Source organism: Abramis brama, assembly GCF_963993115.1.
Source record: "Abramis brama genome assembly, chromosome: 13".
Lineage (NCBI taxonomy): Eukaryota > Metazoa > Chordata > Actinopteri > Cypriniformes > Leuciscidae > Abramis > Abramis brama.
Window position 1 is genome coordinate 32,314,093 of NC_139975.1, and position 27,094 is coordinate 32,341,186.

The window sequence follows — 27,094 nt, forward strand, 5'->3', positions numbered from 1 at the left end:
AAAGAAGTGTTTCCCACTGTCCCTATGAATCTACATCTGATCAAGTTTTTCCAGTCCTAGATACAATTATTATGTAGGCCTATGCTCTCTAAATGATCACTCGTAGTTTTGTTGGAAGAATGCAGACTTCTTATGGTGTATATATTTTTTGCAAGTTAAGTAAAGTTAAATGATCAATTTTATACTTTCTGTTGGTAACAAAGTGTGTAAAAATGCAGTCTTTTAGCTATTTCCTCATCGAAGATCATACACCAACATGTTTCTAATGTTTTATTATACTGAATAATTTACATACAGTTAAAGCTTGCATATACAACTGTCTGTACAATCAAAAGACAAAATTATAAAAAGCAACAAAGCCGTTCAGATGAAAGAAGAAAGCAGAAGCTATGCTCCGGGATTTCTCTAAAACATTTATTATCTCATCATTTCTCAACAAGTTTATTCTTAACATTGCTATTGTTGGCTTCTATGAAAATGTAGATATTAAAAATGAAATGAAAATAAATTGAAAATAAACACTCCGACATCCCGAGATGCATTGACGCGCGCGCGAGTGTGTGTGTGTGTGCTAAACATCCGGCTGTGTGTGAGTGTGTTTGGAGGAAGATGGCGGCGCTTATCCTCCCGTCTGACTGGATAAAAAACTGGGACAAATCGGGCAAAAATGAGTTGTGAGTAGGAGTTTAGTAATCAGAGGGAAAGTCTGTATGGGAATAAAGTTATATACGTTTTTTTGGCCGTTATTACCGCGGGTTATTGTCGAAAGCATAAATCATATTCTCTTCATTGTCAATATCCACTGCTAGTGCGCGTTAAAAACTAATTACTTAAAGTTCAATAAAATGGCCTATAAACCTTACTATACTGTTAACCAAATAAAGAATATAAAGTCTGTAGTTTCTTCAAATGTATATGTAAGACACTTTATTGGTTATTTTCATGACTAACGCCAGTGAGCTAATAGTTAGCTGGGTTAGCATTAGCATGTGTCTTCTTATCAGTGTGTGTTACAGTATGTAACGCGTGTTACATGTTTCATGCAGGCAAACGTGGATCTTATACACCCTAAGCAAGCCTGAAGTTAATATTATGGGGTGTTATGAGGTTGCCTAACCCTGATGAAAGGGTTAGATGTAAGTTAGCTGTGCTAAAGAGTTCAATCCTGGTAGATATTGGTTGTCTCGAAATCTAGTGATCTGCCCTGTATTTATGAACAACACAGTCTCAAAAACACACTGAGTCAGCGGTCTAATGTTAGTTGTTGACACCTACTTAGACTGCAGTGTGGTCTTCATAGTGCAGTGTTCGTGTGAACTGCTAATGCAGACAGCATTTCTGATCATGCTGGATAACATGTGTTTAGTCTGTTTGGCATCTGGTCCAAACCCAGTAAACCCAGCCTTTGTGTTCAGCATTGCCAAATCTGGTGAGGCTTCATGTGCAATGCTGTCTTTTTAGGGGGATTTGAGCACTGCCTGATTCATATTGGCATGATACACCTGTGTCTTACAGGTAGTTTCACCTGTGGGACCGATACAGATTAACGGCACATGTTTGCAGTTATTCAGATGATACTGAACTTCAACTTGTAGATGATAGTCATGTTTATCGTACAGAGATGACTGGGGTGCTGGATAACAGACTGTAGTTGTGACATAAAAAAGCTTTAAAGCATATAGTGAGACGGTCAATAGTAAACTCTACTTAATGTTGATCTGTTAGGATTTAGTTTAATCCTGTGTAAATGGGGTCGTCTTTGTTGCTCATCGTATGTTATTAATAACTGAAGTTCACTTCATTTATGCTTTTTTTTCTGTTTCTAGTTTACAGTTTTTCCAGGACCTTGCAGGAAAACCCAGTGGTCAGGGTAAGTTTAATTTAATTTAATTCTTATTCTCACTGGTGCAGTGTTTTTTTTTTATATATATATATATATATATATATATATATATATTTATTATTTGCACAAATAATTCACAATCTGCAAATTATGCGTTTAATGTAAATCAAACTTTGAAAGTGCATTAAAATGTAAACAATACAACATCCTTGAACAATGAAAGCAAAATAAATGACATTAAATGTTAGAACTAAGCCAAGTTTATTCATATTTACCTCTAAGATAAGTGGATCTGCTCTGTGCTTTGAGAGGGCTGATGGGAAATCTCTCGTCTCATATTTTTATGTCTTCTCCTGATATCCCAAAGCAATCCACACTGGTTTCTAAGAGGTTGGAAGAATGAATTTTAATCTTCCACATGAGCTAGAGATTTACATTTGTATATATTTCAAAGTATATTTTTAACGTGGACCCTAGCGTACCATACATGCATAATTGTACATATCCTTTCTAAGTACTCAGTTTGATATGTTCACGTACACAGATGCAGATCACACAACTTGCACTCTGTCGACAGAATATGTGTGTATTCTCCACAGGTCGTGAATCAGGTTATGGTCTACACACAGATTTGGGCAATGGGTATTAGGGGTGTGAATCGTCACTGGTCTCGCGATTCGATTATCATGTCTTCGATTCGAGATCATGATGCGTTGCATCCTCACTCACTTTTCAATATTACTGCACATGCCTAAAGTTTCGTCAATTAATTCAATCAGTCAGATATATGAACTCCCTTTTTATTTGATCTGCTCCAAGAACGTACACTTCCTGAATGTAGCAAACATCAAACACAACTTAAGTCTGAACACAGCAGACAATAAGGCCATGTAGAACAAACACTAGTAAATGCTAAAAGCGCACGAAACTGTCAAATGTACTTAAGTTACAATAACGCTCACACACACTTGCACACACACACACACACACACACAATCGTACGCACACATACACACACACTGGAGTCGTGCACCCCTACTGAGAATGACAGTATAAGGACCCCAATGCTCACGACAAACAAGGCACTCGTGAACTATTAAACTGTATATTTATAAAACGGTTAGTTCCAGTCCTTGATTTTGATTGGTCAATAGCTGATTCATTCACGGTAAAACACATCTATGACCGCGTCACCCAACGGCTCTATGCAACCACTCTTAGCAACGTAAACATGTTTGTTCTCATTGATATTGTTCATTAAAACTAGAGTAGAGTATTGTGAGAGATCGAGTAAGCGAGAGTACCTGCATTTACAGTAGATATAGCATTTCCCTTCAGCTCAGTCATATATTCATAATAAAAAGACGTTTGAATGTCCGCTGCGATATCTTGTCCTTTTAACAGTTAAGGGGTTTTCCGTGCCCTGACACGCTAGTCATCTGTCAGTTGCGTCTTGCTTCTCCGTGATCACACGTTTGAGTCCTTTCAATATAGAAGTCTTCTCTACTGACTGACTCGCTCATAAAGACGGTCTTTGTTCCAGCGGAAGGAAGGCTTTTAGTGATTTTACTTCATGAAAGAGCTATATGTATGTATGTAAACTTTAACAGAATTTTATTTACAGCTCGTTTAAATCATCATTTTTGGGGTCTGTGAAAAACGCACTGTTTTAGTGCTTCTCCTTTAATGCTAATGAGCTGCTGGTTCACGGCACAGGGGGCGGAGCCTAAGCAGCCGCGATCAGAGCCAGAAGAGGGAAGATGATAATAATAAAACAGACAGTCACAGTAATGGTGTTCATTTCGACCGTAAAAATGCCTACAGAGTCAGAGAATATATGCTGTACGGAGTTGGAACAGGTATAGTGTAGTTTAATTACGATTATAACCTATTTGGCATTGCTTGTACACTATTAATGCAAGCCTGCTGTAGGACTCCGTCTGACGATCTGAATTGTCTGAATGATGACAAAATATACTGATGAGTTTAATAAAGTTTACTGTATGTCACACAAAAGATGAAGCATCAGTTTTTCTTCAGAAAATCACTGTTAGAGCTGAGTAAACAGTATAAGAAGTGCATAAGTAACTTACATAAATTTCTGTAGAGTTGAGGGAGCATTTTCTTTGAAAACAAAATGAATCCACCTCGTCTTCAGTGGCTGGCAGATTTCAAGAGTAAATAGAGAGAGCTATGTGAATGAATACATCCAGCTACAACACCTTCAACGCTTCTCGTGAGTGCATTGCTGCAGCAATGGCTGATGTGTAAACTCGCAGTGAACTCGATCAGGGCGGGTCTAAGTTATAACGGCAGTGTCAGTCAACACTCGTGGGCGGGGCCTGTGGCTTTAGTGATGTCACTAAAGCCACATTCTGAAAACGGGTCGTTTGGAGAGACTGCTTATGATTTATGGGGATTAAAAAAAAAGGAGTGAGTGGATTTTTATCACTGTAGGGTGGTTGTGTACACACACTGCCAACACACATTTATGTCCAAACACCATACAAAAGTGAATTTTGCATAATAGGTCCCCTTTAACTCTTTTGAAGTTTTTACAAAAAGTTAACCCAAAAATAGTTTTAGAGTTTTTAGCAAAAATAAATTGTAAACACCTGATATAGTTTTACCATACATTTTTCTTGCCATGAAAACAGAAGCTGGCAAAGCATTAAAAACAAACTAACATCTGCTGTCGGTTCACACTGTACATTCCTAAACCCCGGCTAACAAAGTTCTCCATTTATGTTGGCGATAGTGCTGCATTCACTCACAAAAATACATGTTTTATATATTTACGGTAGTAAATTTACAAAATATCTTCATGGAACATGATCTTTACTTAATATCCTAATGATTTTTGGCATAAAAGAAAAATCTGTAATTGTGACCCATACAATGCCAATGATGGCTTTTGCCACAAATATACCCGTGTTACTCGTGACTGGTTTAGTGATCCAGGGTCACACATTATAAATTGCCGACTGCTATCAAGTTTTCCCTGATATAAAGGTAAGGCTGAAACGGCGTCCTCTTCACTCCAATTCACACGTTTTTCCATCAGAATTATTATTCGAAAAAATCAATGAGAAAGCACATGAAATCCAAACAGCAGTCGTTGAGGAAAGACAGTGTCCATCACTGCATTCACGACTGCAGGTAAACTCAGCTGGACCCCGCGTGAGCCGAGAGGATACCTTATCTGATGGCAGGATGATCTGGAGACTTATACTTCCTTTAAGTTTCGTTGAGGGTTTAAGAACAGAAAAAGTGCTGTTAGGAACTTCATTAGCACACCGTTCTCTCTCTGAAGCGTCTGTCAGCGTTCTCACTCGATCATGTGGATATTATTGTTTTTCTCTACATGAACAGAACATGTGAAACAATATAAACACGATAACCATACGCTGACTCGAGTGTTTGTGTACGTTCTGTATGATAATTGGCCCAGTTTGCTTTTTATTATTCTGTATATTTTTTTTGTTTTTAAAGAAAACCTTGAGATATAACGTAAGCTTGTTCTGTATATTGCTTAATCGTAAACTTGTTCAGAAATGGTGACAACTTGATGAATAAAAAGATAACGTCGTTCTCGTTAAACTTCTTTTAAATAAACGAATATTTGAATGTTTGTTTTTATGAGCCCAAATATTCGAATACAATATTTATACTGTATTATACCGTACATCAAACACTGAAAAGACTGTTTATACAACGCGCAGTGTTTTATGGGCTTAGGATTGTTGCATTATTCCAAATAAATAGATTTAGATTCACAAACAAATGTAAAGAGATTTACAAAAATGTATCAAATTCACAAGTAAATAGATTAAGATCCACAAATAATTAAGTTTAACAGTTTTTTTTTGTGCTAATAATAATTATTTTTTAATAACTCTGCCTGGCATTTATTTGTGAACCGCTTTCTGTGCATTTGTAAAGCCCCTCACGCATTTGTGGATTTTGAAACACTTCTAGCGTCGACATGTAGACAAATCCACAAATAAGTGGACTCCACCCACCGTTTACTCAAGCCAATCAGATAACGGCCACATTGAGCTGACCAATCGTAGCAACGATAACCCTGGGGTTAAGAACAGTGTGAAAAGACCTAGTGTGACCAGTAATGTGTAATTCACTAATAAGTGCATAATAAATGGGTGATGCGTGAGTGAGGATTTGGGGAAAAAAGGTGGTTCCATAGTCCAGTGGAATAACTTATGGGATATTGTTAAATTCATGGAATACAAAGCCGACATATTAGCTTAATCCCAATTTACAGGTTCATGTATATCATTCGTCACAAATCCAAGTGTTTTCTTATTTATCATATTCAATTTGAATTACACAAAGCTGTAATGTGTCTCTAGAGCAGACAGAAGGGGAAATAATCAAAATGTCACATCATGTCTGTAGAACAGGTAGAGCATTGCTTTGTCTATTCATTTAAAGCGATAGTCTTCTCAGTGTTTGATCCATTATCTGAGGTGATTGACACTCGCTCCTCCTCACAAAAGCACCAGTAAGCTGAAGCCTCCCTCTCGCCCTGAGGCGGATGTTCTCCAGTGTGGTCATGAGGGGAGGAGAGGAGCATCATTAATACATCTCCACACCGGTAACTGAACCATACCATACTCTCTCGAATTCCCGTTCACGTACCGTGTTGAGGGAGCTGCGAAACCGAGCGCTCATTTTACTCGATCAGATCCCAGCTTTGCTTGAGCTCTTTACGGCACTGCCTCGGGTGCTGCAACAGGTCTGATGTGTTACTGTGCTTTGCTGCAACAATCATTTGACAGGTCTTGCAAATTACCTGGCTCTCAGTCTGTGATGCATCATCTCTCCTGTATCCAAAATATTCACAAACCATGGATGTTTTTTTTTTGTTTTGTTTTTTTTGGCACCAAGTCTTTATACCGCCCTGGATTAATTTCCCTGTTTCTGTTGATTACAGTAACGGTAATTCTGTTCACACACACTAGATTTAGGCGCGTTCTGATTGGACACTGTTTAGTAGGGGTGGAACGGTACACAGAAGTCACGGTTCGGTTCATACCTCGGTTCAGACATCACGGTTCGGTACGAGTTCGGTACAATGGAAAATGCAGAAGGCTTGTGCATGTCTCAGGCTGTCCCACCAAAGGAAAATAAATTACTTAAGCCTTGTATTTTTTAAATAAGTTTTATTAATAAAGTAAAGGCATAGAACCAGTTTATTTGTAGTGCACTGACAATAGTTTAATATAATTAGTTTATTAATTAAATTAATAAAAAGACAAAGACCTTGAGATATGTTTGGTAATTGTACCTGAATGAATTGAAAATTAATTTGCTACATTTCAGATCAATATATTTGTTTTCCTTAAATTTAATTAACAGTAACTGAAACACTTTGCAGTTTGAATGATGTCCTGTATAAACAAAATGGAGTATGTTTTCCACTGTTCGATCGCGCCCGCGCCTCTCACACACACACACACACACACACACACACACACACACACAAATATAAGTGTAAACTTTGCGACTTTTTGATCTCTCTCTCTCTCTCTCTCTCTCTCTCTCTCTCTCTCTCTCTCCCTCTCTCTCTCTCACACTCACACTCACACTACAGCCCGCATATCTAACAGTAGTTCCGTATTACATTAATTAATTTGCACGCGAGTTTTGTTTATTTTTAAAGTTTAAAACGCAAGTTTTGTTGTGGTCTTTATTCAGAGTGTAATTACTGCAGATCACTGTTTTTGATAGTATATATAAAATTGTACGGAAGCCTAGTCAGGTAAGGTCAGGTTTGCTGATGTGCGTTTTATTTAGGCTATTTATTTATTTTTTGGAGATGGAGTTCACTGCTGATATTCTGGGGATACAACATAGCCAATAGGCTAGACTAGTAGGGACTTTAGCCTTTAAATATCTTTAAATAGGCAAGAGCTTTCTAGCCTCGCGGCTCGCGTCAGCAGCGCCTTGCATCGCCTATAGACCTTAAAACAATGAGCGGATGGCGGGCGGGGGCAGCTTTGAAAATGTCGAAAAACGTTGGTGTGGATGGATGGGGGACGGATGATGAGTTTTGTGATGCGGTTGCGGATGAAATAATAGCCCATCCGCGCATCTCTAGCATGATGGTTTTAATATTGCAGCTGTGAATGGTTTCCTGGTATCTGGCGTGTGCTGGAGATGCTGCAGTTCACTGTGACAGACACGGCTTAGCTTGACGGCTACTCGTAACAACGTTTAACGTCTTTATCGTGACACTTTCATCCCATCCCAATTCACACATTTGGGGAGGCGTTTCCCACAGTGGCAGCAAGTGTGAAGAGCTGTAATGACAAGATACAGCTGGGACATTTCCAACTAGTGACGTAACTCCATAAGAACTGGAAAGTATCACTGGTGAATGTTAATGAATATGGGGCAAAACTTATTTATTGTAGAGCTGCAACTAACGATTATTTTGATAAGCGATTAGTTGGCCGATTATTTCTTTGATTTTAATCAAAGAATAAAAAAGAAGAGAATTGGGCCTTTTAATCAGATTAAAATCTGATTAAAAGGCCCAATTCTCTTCTTTTTTATTGACAAATGTACTATTCCATGTCCTGGCCAAACCTGTCCTTCAAACAAACTTGCCAAATGAATGCTATGAAAACATAGTGAATATATCTATGTCCATGCTGTGCACAAAAGAGCAATGAAGCAAAAGGACGGTTTAAATCCCTACATTAAAAATTAAGATAATAATAAAGATATTAAATAAAAACACAAACTCAGTGTTCACAGATATTCTGCAGGAACACACACATTCACTCTGGACACCGTAACCTGTTACTGTCGTTTCTTTATCCGGTAAATATTAGAAACATCTTACATTTATATTCAATTACACGCAGTTATCCTGTTATAGTTACCACTCTCATACTGTCAGGACGAGCATTCATGCAAAATTGAAATACTCGCGTGAATTTGTAACACAGATAAGGATTTAACCGAAAAAAGGTATATTTAGCACCGAGGAAACATTAAACACACGGATCTATCAAAGCGCCTGACAGGCGTCATGAATGCTCGTCCTGACAGTATTTGTAATTCAAGTATTTTATGAGAGTGGTAACTATAACGGGATAACAGTGTAATGGAATATTAATGTAAGATGTTTCTAACATTTACAGGATAAAGAAACGACAGTAACAGGTTACGGTGTCCAGAGTGAATGTGTGTGTTCCTGCAGAACATTCCTCTTATCTGTGAACTTTTTTCTGTCAGCTCCCCGAAACTCTCTCACTCCTGTCCCGGGCCGTTCTTGACAGGACGGTGGTGAGAAACTGTTTAATGTTGTGCAGGTGTTATCAGCAGTATGCCTGTAGGAACTGAACGCTGTTATTGAGTGTGTGTGTGTGTGTTTTGTCTTGTAGATCTGCAGTCCGGCCTGTATGAGCTCTGCTGGCATGTTATCCAGGGCAATCTGAAGGTGGATGTGGCTGCCGGTCTCCTGGCTGATGTTACGGTGAGTGCTGATCCCGGCTCAACGTTCAATCTCCTTGACACCTGCATATACATCCATATGCATCGAAGAACAAAGTGTCATTTTGAACAAAATCAGGCTGAAACGAAGTTCGTTTGGAGTTTGTTTTGGGAGTTTAGTGAGGATGGAGACTTTAAACTTACAAAATGACAAATGTATCATTAATAAAGTCCAGGGTTTCCGAGGGGGAGTTTAGGAGAAGAAGAATGCCAATGAATAAAGACTGAATTTCACTCAGATGTTTGGGTTGCTTTGATGTGACATTGGGCCTTATGAAAGCCGCAAAAAAAAAATCCCCCAAATTCCGTTTTTTTTATACTCCATTTTAATGGTTAAATTATGTTAGTAATCAGAAAGTAATCGGTTAGTAATCTAATTTATCGAAATCATGAAGCTTATACATTTTAGCAACAATTTATTAAAATGATGAAAAGGACATATTTAGGGCCCTATGAAATGCGTTCTATTTTTTTTTTCTTAAAGGGTTAGTTCACCCAAAAATGAAAATTATGTCATTAATGACTCACCCTCGTGTCACTCCAAACCCGTAAGACCTCGGTTTCTCTTCTGAAGACATCTTAAGATATTTTAGATTTATTCCGAGAGCTTTCTGTCCCTCCATTGTAAGTCAATGGACGTGTCACTGTTCACGTCCATAAAGGTAATAAAGACATCATCAAAGTAGTCCATGTGACATCAGTGGGTTATGTAGAATGTTTTGAAGCATCGAAAATACATTTTGGTCCAAAATTAACAAAAACTACGACTTTATTCAACATTGTATTCTCTTCCGGTCTGTTTTCCATTAATAAAAACATTCATTCACACAGAGACACAGAACATGTAGGATTCATATTTAAATAGTGGTTTAATGTTCACACACACTAGTCTACATTTTGACATGATTTAAGTGTACTGACCTACTTTTTATTTATTCATCAAAAATGTGATCGTTTTCTGCATTGCGGAAATCATAGGGCCCTAGTGACGTGTACTGGGCTCTTGTGAGTGCCTCATCCCCCAAAACCAGCTACCTCAAGAAAATATTACTTTGTTTAATGTAAGATCATAGTCATATGGGTTTGGAACAACATCTGGGTGAAATAAGTGACAAAAATGAAGCATGTTGCACTCAAATTACAAGCATTCTTTGTAGACTGATCACAAGGACAGATGACACCATGTGAAGTCCAGCTCGGCGCCTCAGAAACTCTGTCCTACTGAGATGTGAAGTTTGTGTCGCTTTCACTCATCTCTCTGATCTATGTGGACTTGTATTGCTTCTCTGCTGATGCTGTGACTCCTCATCCAGCGAGCTGAACCTCTCCTAAACACAGTGATCGATCACACACTTCACATCTCTACTTGTGTTGCGTCGAGTGTGTTGTCCAGTGAACCGGGAATCTCCAGCGTGAAATTGAAATGCTCTAAACGTGTGTGGGATGTGCCAGTGACGGCAGTCATGTTTGTGTTTCAGGAGCTGCGGGACGACATGGCCTCTATTTTAGCTGATGTTTTCTGTATATTAGGTAAGTCTGCGCCTGCTAATGTTGACTAACCAGTGTGTGCCAACAGTTCATCCGAGTGTCATCTCATTTGTCCCGGTGAAGAAGAGCCAGGATGTGTTTGCATTGAGCGACGGTTGTGTTCCTCGCACGAGTGAACACGCTTATTAAACTGCAGTGGTGTGTTCACGGAGATCGCTGTTCTGACAGATGTTTGCATAAATCAGCGGCTGAATCTGAAGGAGCTGAAGAGTCTTACTGAACTTATTCTAATGAAGCTCTCAGATTCCCTGCTGTTGGTTTGTCAGGCCCACTGTGATTGATTTAAATGTTAATTTAATGTCGTACGGAGATACAACAGTTCTTGAAACCTTCACAGAATCCCTGCAAGTTCATTACCGATAAATGCTTTGTTCCAGCATTTAATGCTAGCTTTGAATGCTAGTCGGCAGACATATTAATATTCATAAACAGGATTTTACCTGTTAAAATGACCTTTAGAATAAGAAGATCCACATCTCTCTAACCATAGATAGATTGATTTCACTGGCCTGGAAAATAAAGAAAAAAAGAGAGCATTGTTTTAGTGAGGATAAGAAGTACTGGACAAGAATACAGGTTTTTCAATACATAGTGATTCTGATCATTATAAACTGATTGAGTGCTCGTTTTCTGCATTGTTTACACTTACTTATGCTCTCTCTTCTCTACATGCGGAGTTGTATTACAATAGTAATATGTTTCTGTCTAATATATTTATTATGAAGAGTTATTAATAATTGATCATTTCCATTAGGTCTGGGAATCTTCAGTTAAGGCTTTGATAAATGATAAAGACTGTGGTGTTTAAGTAAGACTTGGATACTGTTCACATTTGAAGCCCTTAATGCTGTGGCAATTTTCCCCTGCGTATCAAAAATGGTATTGAATATCCATGTTTTCCCCCCGAGATATTGTATCAAATCATGAATATTGGAAATTTAACAGTGTGCCAGTTTTTCAGCAGATGAAACATCTTTAAAAAACAGTACTTGTTTTTTTTTCCAGTACTTGTTGTAAGCATCATTTAAAGTGTCAGTAGATGTACAAAACACATCAAGAGTTGATTTCTACATGCGATCTCTGCCTGACTTCATATAAACGCACTTGACCTGTTGATTCTGCAGATATCGAGACCGGCTGTTTGGAGGAGAAACACAAGAGAGATCATTTTACCCAGTTGGTTGGAGCCTGTTTGGTGAGTAGTTGTGTGAGTAGTTGTGTGAGTAGTTGTGTGAGTAGTTGTGTGAGTAGTTGTGTGAGTAGTTGTGTGAGTAGTTGTGTGAGTAGTTGTGTGAGTAGTTGTGTGAGTAGTTGTGTGAGTAGTTGTGTGAGTAGTTGTGTGAGTAGTTGTGTGAGTAGTTGTGTGAGTAGTTGTGTGAGTTGTTTGGGTCACTTTAATATTTCATAGGGGCCTATGAAATCCGTTTTATTTTTTCCCAAAATTTATTTTATTTTTTGACTATTTTAATGGTTAAATTAAATTGTAGTAATCAAAATGCATGTCTAATTAATTGAAATCATGAAGCTTACACATTTTAACAAGAAGTTATTAAGAGGTTAACAAATATTACATATTAAGGGCTCTATGAAATATGTTCTCTCTTTTTTCTTCTCAAATTCAGTTGTTTTAAAAAACAAAAACAAATCTGTGTTTTCTGTTGTAAGTGATCTGGATGCCATTTTAATGGTTTAATTACATTTTAATAATCCATAAGAATTTCTGATTAATTGAATTCGTAAAATACATTTTTAGGGCCCTGCATAAATAAGGCCCTTTTTAATTTTTCTGGCAATCAGCTGAAGACATAAAACATTAATTGAACTAATCTTTTAATCATATGGAATTAAACAAACGTTTTTGTAAAACAAAGTCCTGCACAAACAGAGATTCACTGTTGAAATTAAAATATGGAAGAAAAAACTGATTATGCCTCAAAAAAATAGTTTTTATAATAATAATAATTATTAATATTGTGAGTATTCCTACATTGCGACACTGTTTGTTGAGTAGGACACCATGCGATGGTCCTCATGGCCACAGTGTGGCAGTAATGCGCTTCGAGACGCATCTCTTCTTTCTCACACTGCGGTTGAGGAAATGCTTTTTTAATTTTTGGTTCCGTGCGTACGCGAGTGTGTGGCCGATCCCCTGACTCTGAAGATTAGCTGAAGTGTTGAGTGGCCCAAATTCTATCCTCTGGTGAAAAATGAAGGGCCGCTCTCCTCCCGTGAGCACACCTCCAGCACTGTGCGGGTTCATACGAGACTCTGGGCTTTTGAGCATGTTTACTGCAGCTCAACACAATGAGTTTGTGATGCGATGGCTTTATAATGGCAGTCGGGTGACTCATCGAGACCTGCTCTCCTATCTCTCGCCTGATTAGTATGCAGATACAGGTTTATTATGCAGTGTTAATAGTGTCTTATGTAAGTCTAGCTGAAGGCCGCTGAGGTCGGATGTGGGCAGCGTCACAGGGATATTATTCCAGTGTTTTGATGAGTTTAATTCTGGTGTTATCCTCATGATAGAGCTTCCACAGCTGTTTTGGTGACGAGTGTCTAATTAACGGCATTGTCTGTCTGTTGTTGTTCAGATCTGTGTTCCTGATGGTGTGCTGAAAGAGAGATTGGATCCAGAAACGCTGGAGTCTCTGGGACTGATCAAACAGGCTCAACAGTTCAACCAGAAGATTGTCAAAATCAAGACCAAACTATTGTAAGTCACATTTTCTGCTGTGAAACGCCATTGATTGCATCTTTCCCTGTGAATGTAAAACCTAAACACTAGGGGTGTAACGAGACCCTCATATCACGATACTGAACTCACGATACCATATTATTGCGATACTCCAAGACATATGATAAAAGGTTAGCAAAAAATGTAATGTTGATTAAAATGGTGAATTTGGTTTTATATTGTGTGTGTAAATGAATAGTCTTGGACTTACCCAAAGCACAGGACAATAGAGACGCCAGAATAACAATATTCATGATTCTGAAGCTGAAAATACACAATTATTTTAGACGAATATGCTTGAGCTCTTTCACTGACTAGACATATTTAAAATAATTTATGCCACTTTTTACCGGTTACATCAGACATTTGGCATTATCAGCACCCACAAATATTTAATGTAGTTCTGACACTAAAACTCAGAAAACTTGAATTTTTTCTCACACAGAAATATTAATTTTGGGTGAACTATACATGATACATATTGATGCATTTTTGTATTGTGATATATTGTGACACCCCTACTACATTATACTAGATTAGCATTTAGCTGATGTCTCCAAGTAGTGTGTCTCTTGCCTATCCCATCAGCAAGGGCATTACTCTTTAATGTGCTGCGCACCGAGATAACATTTGGGCAGTGCAGCCTCAATCCTCTCAAACTCAAGCTGATTGCTTAGATTTACAAAAAAAAAGAAAAAAAAGAAGCTTTCTAGATAGGAAGCTTGTAAGGTTTTGAGAGATATTTGGATTTGCAGGACATAGATATGAATTTGAGCCAAATGTAGGGCCTATGATTTCCACAATGTGGAAAATGGATAAAAATATAATTTTCTGTATTACGTGGAATGTCAGAATTTGGCAAGTTTTGGATGAATAAGTCAAAAGTTGGGCTGTACACCTCATCAAATCATGTTATGAACTAGTGTCTGAATACTAAACCACAAATAGTTTATAATATAAAGTCTGCACGTATGAATGAATCTCTTCTGCAGCATTTCACCATTTCCTTTGATAAAACTATCATCTATCATCAGATACACACAGAAACATGACAACCCGTCAAAATAAACGTTCAGTAATGGCCAATAGTGATGTCCAGAGGGGAATGGTCTGGGATAATTGTTTTTAATGACCCTATAAGTTTGATTTAACCATCAAAATATGAGGGTAGAACAAAACACTAAACTTGGTTAAGGTTTCAAGTTATTTATCTGACAATATAATTTAACAAAAAAGGGGTAAACTACAGCTACGGGTTTTATTTTACTATGCAAAAAAAAAGCAGACAGCAAAAAGCATACACTGACTACAACATAATTAGTTATTCATATTTTGTTGGTTCTCTCTTGATTTTGAATGTGTTCATAATTTGTTTGTACGACAGCCTGGCTAAAAATGATGTGGACACATTTTGGCATGTTTCATTGCGTTATCTTAAAGGTATAGCGGAGGATTTTCTTTTTCCGGGTGGATCATCAAGACTATTGGTCCTCCTAATTGTCAATCATTCTGGTGATATGTTTACGTAAGGCCGTCATACGCGCTCGTCCTTTCTGCGCATGCGCACTTTCAGGTGTATTATGTGTGGTGAGCTGTCTATGGGTGAGCTACGGTTTCAGCCATTCATTGAAGCTCGCCGTTCTCACCGGGTTTTTTCAAAATGTCTGAGGGTCGCAAGAGAAAAAGTGTCTACGAATTGTATGACAAGAAGAGAAAGGCCTCTGAAGAAAGAAACAAGACCAGAGTGTTTTTGGGAGAATATTTCACACGCTGGCGTGCGCTAAAAGCACAGGTTGGGCTTCCCACTGATGCCTCAGTCGCGATTTATACTCGACAGGTAAAGTTTGGCATGCTATTTGGAGAAATCCATTTAAAATCACTGCTAGTAAAAGTTAATGTAAGCTATGATTAGCGATCTTGCAACTTGTAAACCGAGCGTGCACGAGGAGAACTAGGCTCGAGCATGCTCTCTCGTGTCGTGCACACGTTTAATAGGCGTTCCCTCTCGGGAGCAGGTAGAGTGTTGCGCATGTGTGTTTTTTCAAAAAGTGGAGAGGGCGGTTCTTTTCTAAATTTCGGGAAAATCCTCCGCTATACCTTTAAATAAAACTAGAATAACTACGCAATATGCTTACAAAATCTTTAACAGATTTTTAAGAATATTTAAATAAAGGGTGAAGTGGTAAATTTCCTTAGGCTGGGCATCACTTTTGGCCAATGCTGTCTAACTATTGTACAGTAGAATATACCTCTCAAAGTCATTTGATAGAAGTCAGGGGAAAATAAAATGGAATTTTAAAGAGAAAGAAAAAAAACTCATGGAGCCTAAAAATATTTTTTTTTGTTTAACTTTTAATAAATAATAAAAAACATGGTTATTAAATTGAATACATTTTGTGATTTCAATTATTATGACCGCCGCTAGCATAGCTAGCGAAAGCGGTCATATAGGGATTGTCAAAGTTTTATTTTTTTATTTTTTTTCGTCATCTACTGAATTTTTCGTCAACGATACCAGGGACACCGAAACACCGGGGAACATGAAATTTGGTGGGCATGTAGCCCCACTAGACTTTTACGGAAAAATTTAGTTTGGTCCCCGGGGACCACTCCCCCCCCGCGCTGGGCCCCCCCCAAACCCAAAAAATGCAGTTTTTCCTAAATAACTACCTGAACCGTGGCACCGAGGATGAAGAAATTTTTATGGTATGTTGGTCTTAAGGGCCCACATCAACCTAGCCCATAATCACTCATTTGTGATTTGCGCCCCTCCCATAAAAAATGAAAATGCAATATTATTTTGCTTTAATCGCCCCTATCTTCAGTTGAGATGTTCAGAACTGCACCATATTTCATGTGTATGATTAACTTGACATCCTCTGGGGGTATGCTAAGTTTCGTAGAATTTCATCCATGGGGGGGTATAAAATGCACACACACTGACATCCACACGCACAGACACACACCCATACACACACATACAAATCCACATGCACAGACACACACACACACAAACACACACACGCGCACACACATGTATGCACGCATACATACACGCACACACACAGACACACACATACACACACACACACACACACATACATACACACACACACACAGACACAGACAGACATGCACATACTACTACTTTTTTTAGGTATATACATAAACACGCAATACAGCCAAATTGCTCCACGTCATTTATTTTTGTGGAAAGCCAGTGCAGGCCTGAGCGGCGGTCATATTTTGTACCGCCATGCGGTACATCTAGTTTAGACATGCTTTTTGATTACTAACATTTAATTTAACCATAAATCAGAGTCCAGGAAAAAAAACAGAACCCCAGGAAAATGAAAATGGAAAAAATTGATTTTGAAAAAAATAATTAAATAAAACTGCATTTAAAAAAAATAAAATAAATAAATGTATTTGATGTAGTCCTACATATGCCTTACTATCGAGAGCAACAGTCTGGTTCTAGAAGTAAAAAACCCATTCATTTTCTCCATAGGGGAATTGATTTAACAATAACTCATAAACATTTATAGACTGACGTACTGTGAGCTACAGAGCTGTTAATCGATGCTTTTGATGACGCCATCAGCCAGCATTTTCTACTTATTTTGATATATGTTTGATATATATTATGATTATGTTTAACAGCAGAGTTCCCAGTGGAAAAACTACTTTACCCATAATTCTGCTTCTGAGAAGTCTCTACCAATCAGAGTCAAAACAAGTAAACTCCCATGATGCACTGCAAGGAGTGCAAGAGTTAGTCTTCCTGTGCTGTCAAACTAAAATATACTGCTACTATGTACATAATCCAAATTTTTATCAATATCTATTACTTTTAATTCCGATTTATCACTCCATTTTGTCCTAGAGATTGGACTGCATGGCTGCCGCCTCACATTAAAGCAAATTGAATAACTTGTTTTGTACCTGATCATTTGCACCTGAAGCGCAGAGATCGACCTCTGTTGAGATCAGATGACAGTCGAGCTTTTAGATTTAGTCACTGGGCATAAAACACCTGGAGTTCGTGTGCCGTGTTGTTCTCTGTCAGACACAAGCCACTGCGTTCTGCACATTCAGCATGTTGTTGTGAGTCTATAAAATGTCCCCGGCCTCATTTAGCTGTAAATGAAAGGCATAGCCTGAACTCCCCTGACGATGATTAATTTCATGCCTTTGTGTAGGTCTTTCTTAATGAGTTTTATCAAGATTACAGTGCCCTGTGCCCTGAAAGCCCTCGCTCTGCCCACACCACAGCTCTGCACAGGACACATAACGGTCTTTCTTTGACAGAAGCATGTTGGGGTGAAGTAATTGGTTTCATGTCGTCTTCTGAGGCGCCTGGCACACGTCTGAGGGCCCGTGACCACCAGACCTCAGCTCTGATGCGCTTCGTTATTTTGAGATGATTGCATGAAGTTATTGTTCGGTCACGGTGTAACCATCCATCTTTCACTCTGTAGTTACAAACAGCAGAAGTTCAATTTGTTGCGTGAGGAGAATGAAGGTTACGCTAAGCTGATCACGGAGCTTGGGCAGGATCTGACCGGGAATCTCACCAGCCACGTCGTCCTGGAGAACATCAAGTCATTAATAGGTACGCTACACACCGCATCACCTTATTAACCTTCATTATTAAACATCGCTCCACACTGATGATGATGATGGCTAACAGTAGATCTTCTTGAGTTCAGTGCTTCTCAACCAGGGGCCTCAGCAAACCTTCACGGTGGCTGCAGAATGACATTGAGAATTTAAATAATAAAAAGCAATTAAAGACTACATGATTTCTAGAGCTGGGTAAAAAATATCGATTTCTTGATTTGAATCGATTCTCATTTTTTTACGAACCGATATCGATTCTTAAATCCCAAGAATTGATTAGTCATCCTCTTTTCAGTTGATGAATGAATGTAACATTCTAGCGCACATCCCATCCAATAAATCGCAATAATCTTTGTGCTTTGTTACTATTGATATGAAACAAAGTCTCAGATTTCAAATTACGTCCATTTTCTTACGAAATTCAAAAACATAAAGTGTTTTGGCGCTGTGGCATGAGATCGCTCTGGCTCAGCTCAAGAGAAGCACATGATCTTCTCATCCGTCTTAATACTAGTTACCGTGCGAGATAAACATGAATGAGCATCTGAAAGTGTGTTAAAAGGTAGAGTACAACTTATTGAAATCCGTATCATGTGACATGGAGTCGCTCAATCAGTGTTTCAACCGTAGAAAGACGTCAGTAAATCAGTTTGTAAACAATGTCATGTAACGTCACATTTACCTCAGAAAAACCATATCCAGTGACCATAAACTCGTTAGTCAACTAGAAAAATTAACTCTAGAGAGGAGCATTTTGCTAAATATATGGACCATATTACATATTCATTTAAATTTTAAGTTAGTCCAGTTATGCCGTCTCAACGCATAGTCTTTTATGATGCGCATAGATTAATTTATTTGATTAAAAAAAAATCACTCGACTCAATTGAGCGCATATGTTTTTTTTATGTGATATCCCAAAATGCGCATAAAAGTAGGTAGATGGAAACATAGCCGTATAGATACAGATAGATGAATCTTATTGCCGTTAATATGATATATATACAAATAAATGTACATTTATAATGAAGTTTTTAAAATATGCTTTATTTTTTTTAGGTTCCCAATCTGCTCTTTAACAAAGCATTAAACACATTTCTTACCTATGAAACTTTTGTAAACTTAATATGAAATGCATGACGAAAATGTATGTGTGTGTATGTATTTATTTGTACTGTTTTCTTTTTATTTATAATGAAGCAGTGTGTAGTTAGCAAGTTAATGAAGATTAGGTGTTTTAAACTGATTGGCGTCAGTATTGGCAGATGTTGCAGTATCTGTATCGCACAGATAAAGTGTTATTGACCCATCAGTAATAAAATCACATGTAGTGTGAGCCAGTCGGGCAAACGACAGACGAACCTCTGACTCTTGCCCCGGGCCATTGGGTCGTCTCTGTTGAGCCCTGATAATGACTGGGACTGCAGCCCAGAACTGAAGTTTCTGATCAGTCGAGTGAGCTCAAACCAGCTGTCATAATTACAGCTGTCACTGAGATCATGAGGTGATGAGTGCTGTGTCCTCAGGATGCTTCAATCTGGACCCGAACCGAGTGCTGGACATCATCTTAGAGGTGTACGAGTGTCGCTCAGACCACGATGAGTTCTTCATCCCTCTGATCAAGTCCTACATGTGCGAGCACCAGACCCTCTGCCACATGCTGGGCTTCAAGTTCAAGTTCCACCAGGTATGGTCCAACACCAGTGCAAACACACACTGATCAGATAGCTCTTTCATTACCATTAATTACACAGTAGTGCTCATTTCCTTAACCAGAAGACGACAAAATGTTCGTCATTGACCTTTTTCCATGACAAGGACGATGACAAGACGACACGATAACTGTGACTATATTAACATGCAATCTCTCAACTATATTTGCGATTGTTGAAGCTGAATAAATGCAATGCAATACAATACACGTCATGTGACAATACAGTCTTTATGCTGTTGTTTTAAAGGGATACTCCACTTTTTTTTGGAAATAGGCTCATTTTACAACTCCCCCAGAGTTAAACAGTTGAGTTTTATCGTTTTCGAATTCATTCAGCCGATCTCCGGGTCTGGCAGTACCACTTTTAGCATAGCTTAGCATAGATCATTGAATCGGTCAGGACCATTAGCATCTCTCTCAAAAAAATGACCAATGACGCCTGAAAATAGTCCCCAGCTCAGTAACTTCCAACGTGACTGGGACTAAGTTTGTCTAACCTATTAGACCTATTTTCAGGCGCTGCGTCATATCATTACGCCTGCTGCACTCATGGTACGGCAGCAAAGTTTCTTGATTATTACGCAGGAATGAGAGTATAGTTCCTAGCCATATCAGCCTAGAAAATCGCAACTTTACAATTTCCGTCGGTCTTAGTACACAATGTAACTACAGAAGAGTCAAGTTTTAAATAGGAAAAATATTGAAACTCTTTGGTCATTTTTTTGAGAGAGATGCTAATGGTCCTGTCCGATTCAATTATCTATGCTAAGCTATGCTAAAAGTGGTACCGCCAGACCCGGAGAGATCGGCTGAATGGATTCGAAAACGGTAAGACTCAACTGTTTAACTCTGGGGGAGTTGTAAAATGAGCCTATTTCCAAAAAAAGTGGAGTATCCCTTTAATAGAAAAACATTAGTGTAATTGGGAAATATTGGAATTACTATTATGAATTTCATGTTTTTTGAAAAGTTTCTTGTTTAGCCCGTTTTCATAATGTAGAGAGTGTGTAAATTTATATGATAAATAGCCTATAATAAATCAGGAAACTAGATTAGGCCTAATGAACCATGCATATGAGTTGACATTCTCTTCTTTTGTGCTTTTTAGGTGAAGGCGTGCCATAATTCTGATGAAATGTAAAAATAAGTTTCTTAAATGACGACAATCGTTGCGATTTCATAATTCTGAGCATAATAATCATGATTATCAATCTAACCATTATGCAGCATGACCAAATGTGACCAAGTTTTAACTGACTAAAGCTGGACTAAAATACATTTCGTCGACTACAGCTCGACTAAACAAAACATGAGAAGGTTGACTAAATATGATAACATTTAAAAGTATATTTGACTCAGGACTAAGACTAAATAAAAAAATATCTGACAGAATTAATACACAGACATGTGACTGAATACTTTTGCTCCAAACCTAGACAGTGTTGGTGTTTTAGCACATGCTGAACTCCCTGTTTGGTCCAGGGGTAGAAATGAATTGGGACTGGGATTAAAATGCCATCAAAATGAACAAAATGCCATTTTCAAATTCAAGATAAGGGGGCATTATAACTTTTATCACTAAATAACTAAATCTATTACAGCCGAATTAAACTAAATCACAAATAAATTAAAATGCTAAATGAATGGTAAGCGTTGATTACGGCATTACATTTACATCTGATCACGTTGCATTACATTTCTTTTTACACATTTTGCAGATAAGCAATAAATAATCCTAAATGCCCTGTCAGATGCAGTGCCTCTTCCACCTCTGCTCTGTAGAGATGGCTTAGGTGATCATTTTATTTGTAGCAGTCTACAGTAGACCAAAAAGACAACACAGATATATTTAAAACAGTAATTATAAAAATTGCCTTTACAAGCTTTAAAAGCCCCTTAATAGAAAAGCTAATTCCTGACCCTGGTTTGGCTCTCATGTATGCATTTGCATTTGTATTCAATAAGTTAGGCACATTACTAGGTTTAAAGCACAGCCAGTGTTGGGCATTATGTCAGAAATATTTCCAGCCGTTGTGTCCGAGTGTTCGTCATTGCAGTGCAGAATATATCAGTTGGCATGGCAACTATTCTAAATAACTCCCTTTAGTTTTATTGATATTATTGTGCTGTAATATTCACTGACTCATGCAAGACGACTGCTTCGTCAAGTGTAATTTTCTGACTTAACTTTTATGCAAATGTACAAAAGTAGATAAGCTTGTAGATATAGTGAGCATGATTTTGCACGCCTGGATTTGTCCGCCCCGCTCCTGCCTGTAGTCATGTTGATCTGGGTTATCTCTGTGTCCACAGGAGCCTAATGGAGAAACGCCATCATCTCTGTACCACATCGCTGCAGCTCTTCTTCAACACAACCTCATCGCTCTCGAAGACCTCTACGCTCATGTGAGTGGAACAATCATGTCGTACATCAAACTAGAAAAGTGTGACGATACTAGACTTTTGGAACGGTTTGTAATCGTGGATAAACGGCCACATAAGCCGCCTTTCCACTGTGCGCGACAAACGACAGCCGTCGGACCGGAGGTCATACATTTCCAATGGAGAGTCGTACGGGAGGAAGTTCCCATCATATGCGTATGTGGAAATTTCGGATCCGATTTGAGCTTCGGATGCGTTGAAATATCTGAACTTCTGCGGCTAGACCGTATGCGACCGGTCGACCGGATGTGATGTATTCTAATCAAAACTATGAGCGCGAAGCCAGAATTAGCAATATTTTAACACTTTAATGTCATTCTGTAAACGCTATTTCTGCAAAATAGCTGTTATTAATAATTATGGCAGATTTTTTTTAAAATAATTATTAAATTAATATTTATATTGATTAGCTCTATAAAATCGACTATGATTTTATTTTAGATGTGTTGAGGGTCATTTGTTTTGTGTGGATATATTCATGCATGCATTACATTAATTAAAATCATTCATTTTACCGTTGTGAATAGCCGAGGGTATTTTTTTAATGAATCTCTTGAATGAATGATTCAATAACATACATTATTTAACAGTCACTTGTCGCCACCTACTGGTGTAACGATGTAACCGATATAATTGTTATTTGAAGCGCCTTGTTACTTTCATAAGGAGATTTACTATTGATCGCTACAGTGGACATCACTGTTTATATCTGAACTATAAACTTTTATCCCGGATCCTCTGTGATAATCTGAATATTTGTAACACAGAAATAATGAAACTGTGTGGTTGAAAACACTGTTTGTGAAGCCGTTTCACACCGAACTGCTCTCTCTGGACCAGCGGCAGCTCAAACACACATCTGAATGTTTAATAGTCACGGGCGAATCGGTGTCATGTAGGAAGGAGATCGCGTGGGTGTTTGAATCGAGATCGCGATCTTTTAGCGATGAATCGTGCAGCTCTGTGTAGTTGTCCAATTTTAGTGTTACTTTAAAGGGACAATGTGTAGCTTTTTAGGTATTTTATTATCTAAAATCAATATTTTTATTCATAAATATGCCCTCAATGGTGTACAAATACCTATGCCAATGATCAGACTAATCCTTGTAAATGAAGAATTTATTATTTTTATATACATGGGACGGGTAGGTCCACGGAGGCTTCCATGTAGTTCCGCCATCTTGAAAAACTATAATAGCAGAGAGGGACAAAAAGTACTAGGCCAACTCGTTTCCACAACGCGTTTTCGTTCAGAGCCAGCATCACGTGACTGAAGCCAGCAGAAGCGGAGGAGCAGAGCAGTGAGAGGCGCTTGTCACTGCCCCGGCAAGTTTAAAAGGATGCACTGCACGGTTATTTATACACCGTTCATTCATACATATGCTGAGTCACAGGATAAGGAGTCCTCGTCATCGAAAAAGTCCAAAATAGACCGTAAAAGGAAACGTGACCGGAGATTACAAAAACAAGGGTTAATGTCGGGATAGCTAATGCAGGAGAAAGCTTTCAAAAGAGACGCTGAAGTTGCCTGCTTTCTTCTCGACAGGTGAGTCAGTGTTACGGTCTTAATTACAAGCTTTTTTTTCATTGCTTGGTTGTGAACTTTATTATATAGACAGTAGAACATTTGAAGAGTTCGGTTGCAAAACGCGATAAACGCCATTTTTTGACATTTGGATTTTATTATTGGAAATCACTGTTCAGATGTACCTTAATCTATGTGTGAATTGCTGCCATTAATAAGATTTAAAAATGTACATTTTAAGCCTACTACAAAATGTATTTTTTCACAAAACGCGATATCCGCCAGCCCAGTTTCTTTACAAAGTGCGATATAACGGTTAGGCTATAGAACGTTCAGGATGCTGCGCGAGCTCAGGATGTCAAGCGAGGAGAGAGTCACCGCCGGTGAAGTGCTCCGAGTTTGCTCAGTGATTTAACGATAATATCAAAACATAAAACATATATTTTTAAAAAGAGGATTCAATAGGCTAACTAAAAAACGTTTACCATTTAATTGTTTATACTGTAGGCGGCGAGCTGTCAGTCACGTAGGCTACGTCACTGATCAACAGCTGTCTGTCAGTCAGAGAATCAAAGCTTCAGAGTCAAGCTAACGTTATGGATCTGATCATACAGGTTTGGTTTTCAGCAGCGGTGTGGAAGGAGCCTCCACTCTTTCTGTAACAAGCTACAAGTCGTTTATCTATAACTAACTTAATCTTACTTATCTAAATTGTAACTAATCACAAATAGTCCGAAGCTGTTTAAGGATGGTTGAAACGATAAACATCCTGCAGTTTGTTTGCTCTGACAGCTCAGCTAGCCAGGCAGCGCAACAGTGTTTTTTTTTTTTTTTTTTTTTTAATGCCCACTGTCCCTATGTGAAGCACAAGCACACAGACGTCCGTACGTTGTTATCCGACCTTTTCATTCAGGGACTGCCCTGGATTACTGGCACACGCCATAGTCACATTATGTTTATTATGGCATTATGTTTTTGAATATTATGAATATTTACGATTAATTGATAAATTATTGTTAATTTTCCCACTGATGATCCAAAAGATTTCTTCAGTGGTATTACAGTAGTAGAATATAGCCTATGGTGGATATATAGCGTTTTGCAAAAAAAAAAAAAAAAAAAAAAAATGTTGTGTATGTTCTGGCCAAAACTAACTCAGAATCTTATTATTATTAATCAATCTTTGTATATACTATTCCATATATTTATGATGTATTTTTTTTTTAACCAATTTAAGATGTTTGACAATGTTAAGATAAATATGTTGCATTTTGGCATGGTTTTTGACTTATTTATGAACTATTTATGGACATAAAATTAAATAATAAATATCCTGGATTTGAAGAATATTGTGTCCCTGGCCTTCACTGAGCTCAAGTAATAGTTTAATGTACAAAAAATTGTGAATGAACTTGACTGTTGATGTCTTAAATAATAATGTCAAATAACCAACATTTCTCAAAATGGATATATCTCGTTTTGCAACGAAACTCTTCATTTATAGTTCTATCTATTTATCTATTCTAGTAAGTTAAACAGGCTGTTTGATGAATAGCAGCTATTGAGTAAAGTAACGTTAGAGAAGGCTCTGATGATGATGATATCTAACAATGCACGTACTTCAAAAAATATAACGAATAAAGAAGGCATTACTACTAATTACCATAGTTAATGTTTTTCACAGTCAGTAATTCATACTGTAACATTCTTTTTTTCGTTGATTCAAGTTTCAGTTTGTTTTAAATAACAAACCTGTTCACCCGAAGAAAAACTCGAAGTGCTGTTATAAGACATCCTGTCATAGCTTTTTGGTACATAACGGCTACCGTAGATGCAACGCGCATTTGAAAAAGTGAGGCGCTGAAGAGCATTATTCGTTTGAATGCAAAATACAATTTCACCACTAGATGGGAGAAATTCCTACACAGTGTCCCTTTAAATAAAAGTCGGGCTATTTTGTTTTTTTGGCTTGTATGTTTTTATTCAGTGTCATTAAAATTATTGAATTTGATTTTTAAAAAGTCTAATATTAATATAAAAAAGCTAAATAATTATTAAAAAGCATTTTTTGGTTTCAGTTTTCAGCAAAGTGCATCGAGAATTTTTGGTTTCAGCCTAGGATTGTTATTTCGGTGCATCCCTAATATAAAGAATATGACATGCAGTTGCTCCTCCTATAAAAGAGTGTTGATTAATAGATTTTACATTAAAACACTAATAATCGCAATTACAAAATTAACGGAAATAATCAACACTTATGTTTCTGCCATAATCGTGCAGCCCTAGTTCATATTTAAAAAAGTTTTCAGAGTAAATGTTGTTTTATTTATGCAGATTCACTCCCCTATAAATATAATTCTAGAATGATTGTTTCCAAATAGATATTCAAGGCATCTGGTGGAATTTTCATATTTTTCATTTAAAATATTGCAATATAATTTTTTCCAGTATCATGCAGCCCTAGTTTTGTCCATAGAAATGCGTTATTCACTTCTGTAAAGTGATGTGACAGGCACATTTGATTAATTTTCATTTTATCGATTTTATTTATTTTTGGGGGCCTTCACGTTTTTCCCCTAATCTGTGCTCTTGGGAGAAAGCTGATGTCATGAACTGTTTTTCATACTGTACGTTAGCCACATCTTCCTTTTCTGTCTTAATGGGATTCAGAATTGTCAGATGACTTCCTTTTGAACAGAACGGTCAGCAAATGCCATCCTTTTAGGTAGTTTAAAAACATAATTCTGCTTAATCGAATTACAGATGCACTTTGACTCTATTTACACATGGTATTAAAATGTGTCCATGTGGATGAGATTGAATATTTGATGGTGGGACCTACATGTATCTGGAGCATCACGCTCATAATAGAGCAGCTTACAACATAGTGCCAGCTTGATGTCATGCTTGGGTTAATGCCATTTAGATATTCACATTTCATATTCAGAGAGAGAAATAGTTGCAAAATCTGCAGCAAAAATACACAATATGGCGGCTCGTTTTAATACCACGGTTAAATCATGGGAGAATATTAATTAAAGGAATAGTTCACTTAAAAATGAAAATTGTCATCATTTACTCATCCTCAAGTTGTTTCAAACCTGTATGAGTTTCTTTCTTCTGCTGAACACAAAGATA

The 27,094-nt window shown here is 37.7% G+C and overlaps 1 protein-coding gene across 2 annotated transcripts in view; it reads left to right on the forward strand.

Annotated features, from left to right (window-relative positions):
* Window positions 1-574: 574 nt before the first annotated feature.
* The window catches only part of thoc2 (THO complex 2), a 97,152-nt gene continuing 70,632 nt past the window's right edge, over window positions 575-27,094 (forward strand). For both annotated transcript variants that reach the window (XM_084133740.1, XM_084133741.1), the window contains exons 1-9: window positions 575-674; window positions 1,827-1,870; window positions 9,259-9,350; window positions 10,846-10,897; window positions 12,040-12,110; window positions 13,510-13,631; window positions 18,134-18,267; window positions 19,802-19,962; window positions 22,303-22,395. In XM_084133740.1, coding sequence (XP_083989866.1) covers window positions 610-674; window positions 1,827-1,870; window positions 9,259-9,350; window positions 10,846-10,897; window positions 12,040-12,110; window positions 13,510-13,631; window positions 18,134-18,267; window positions 19,802-19,962; window positions 22,303-22,395 — 834 coding nt within the window. In that variant the 5' untranslated portion in view covers window positions 575-609. The remainder of the gene's footprint in view (window positions 675-1,826; window positions 1,871-9,258; window positions 9,351-10,845; window positions 10,898-12,039; window positions 12,111-13,509; window positions 13,632-18,133; window positions 18,268-19,801; window positions 19,963-22,302; window positions 22,396-27,094) is intronic.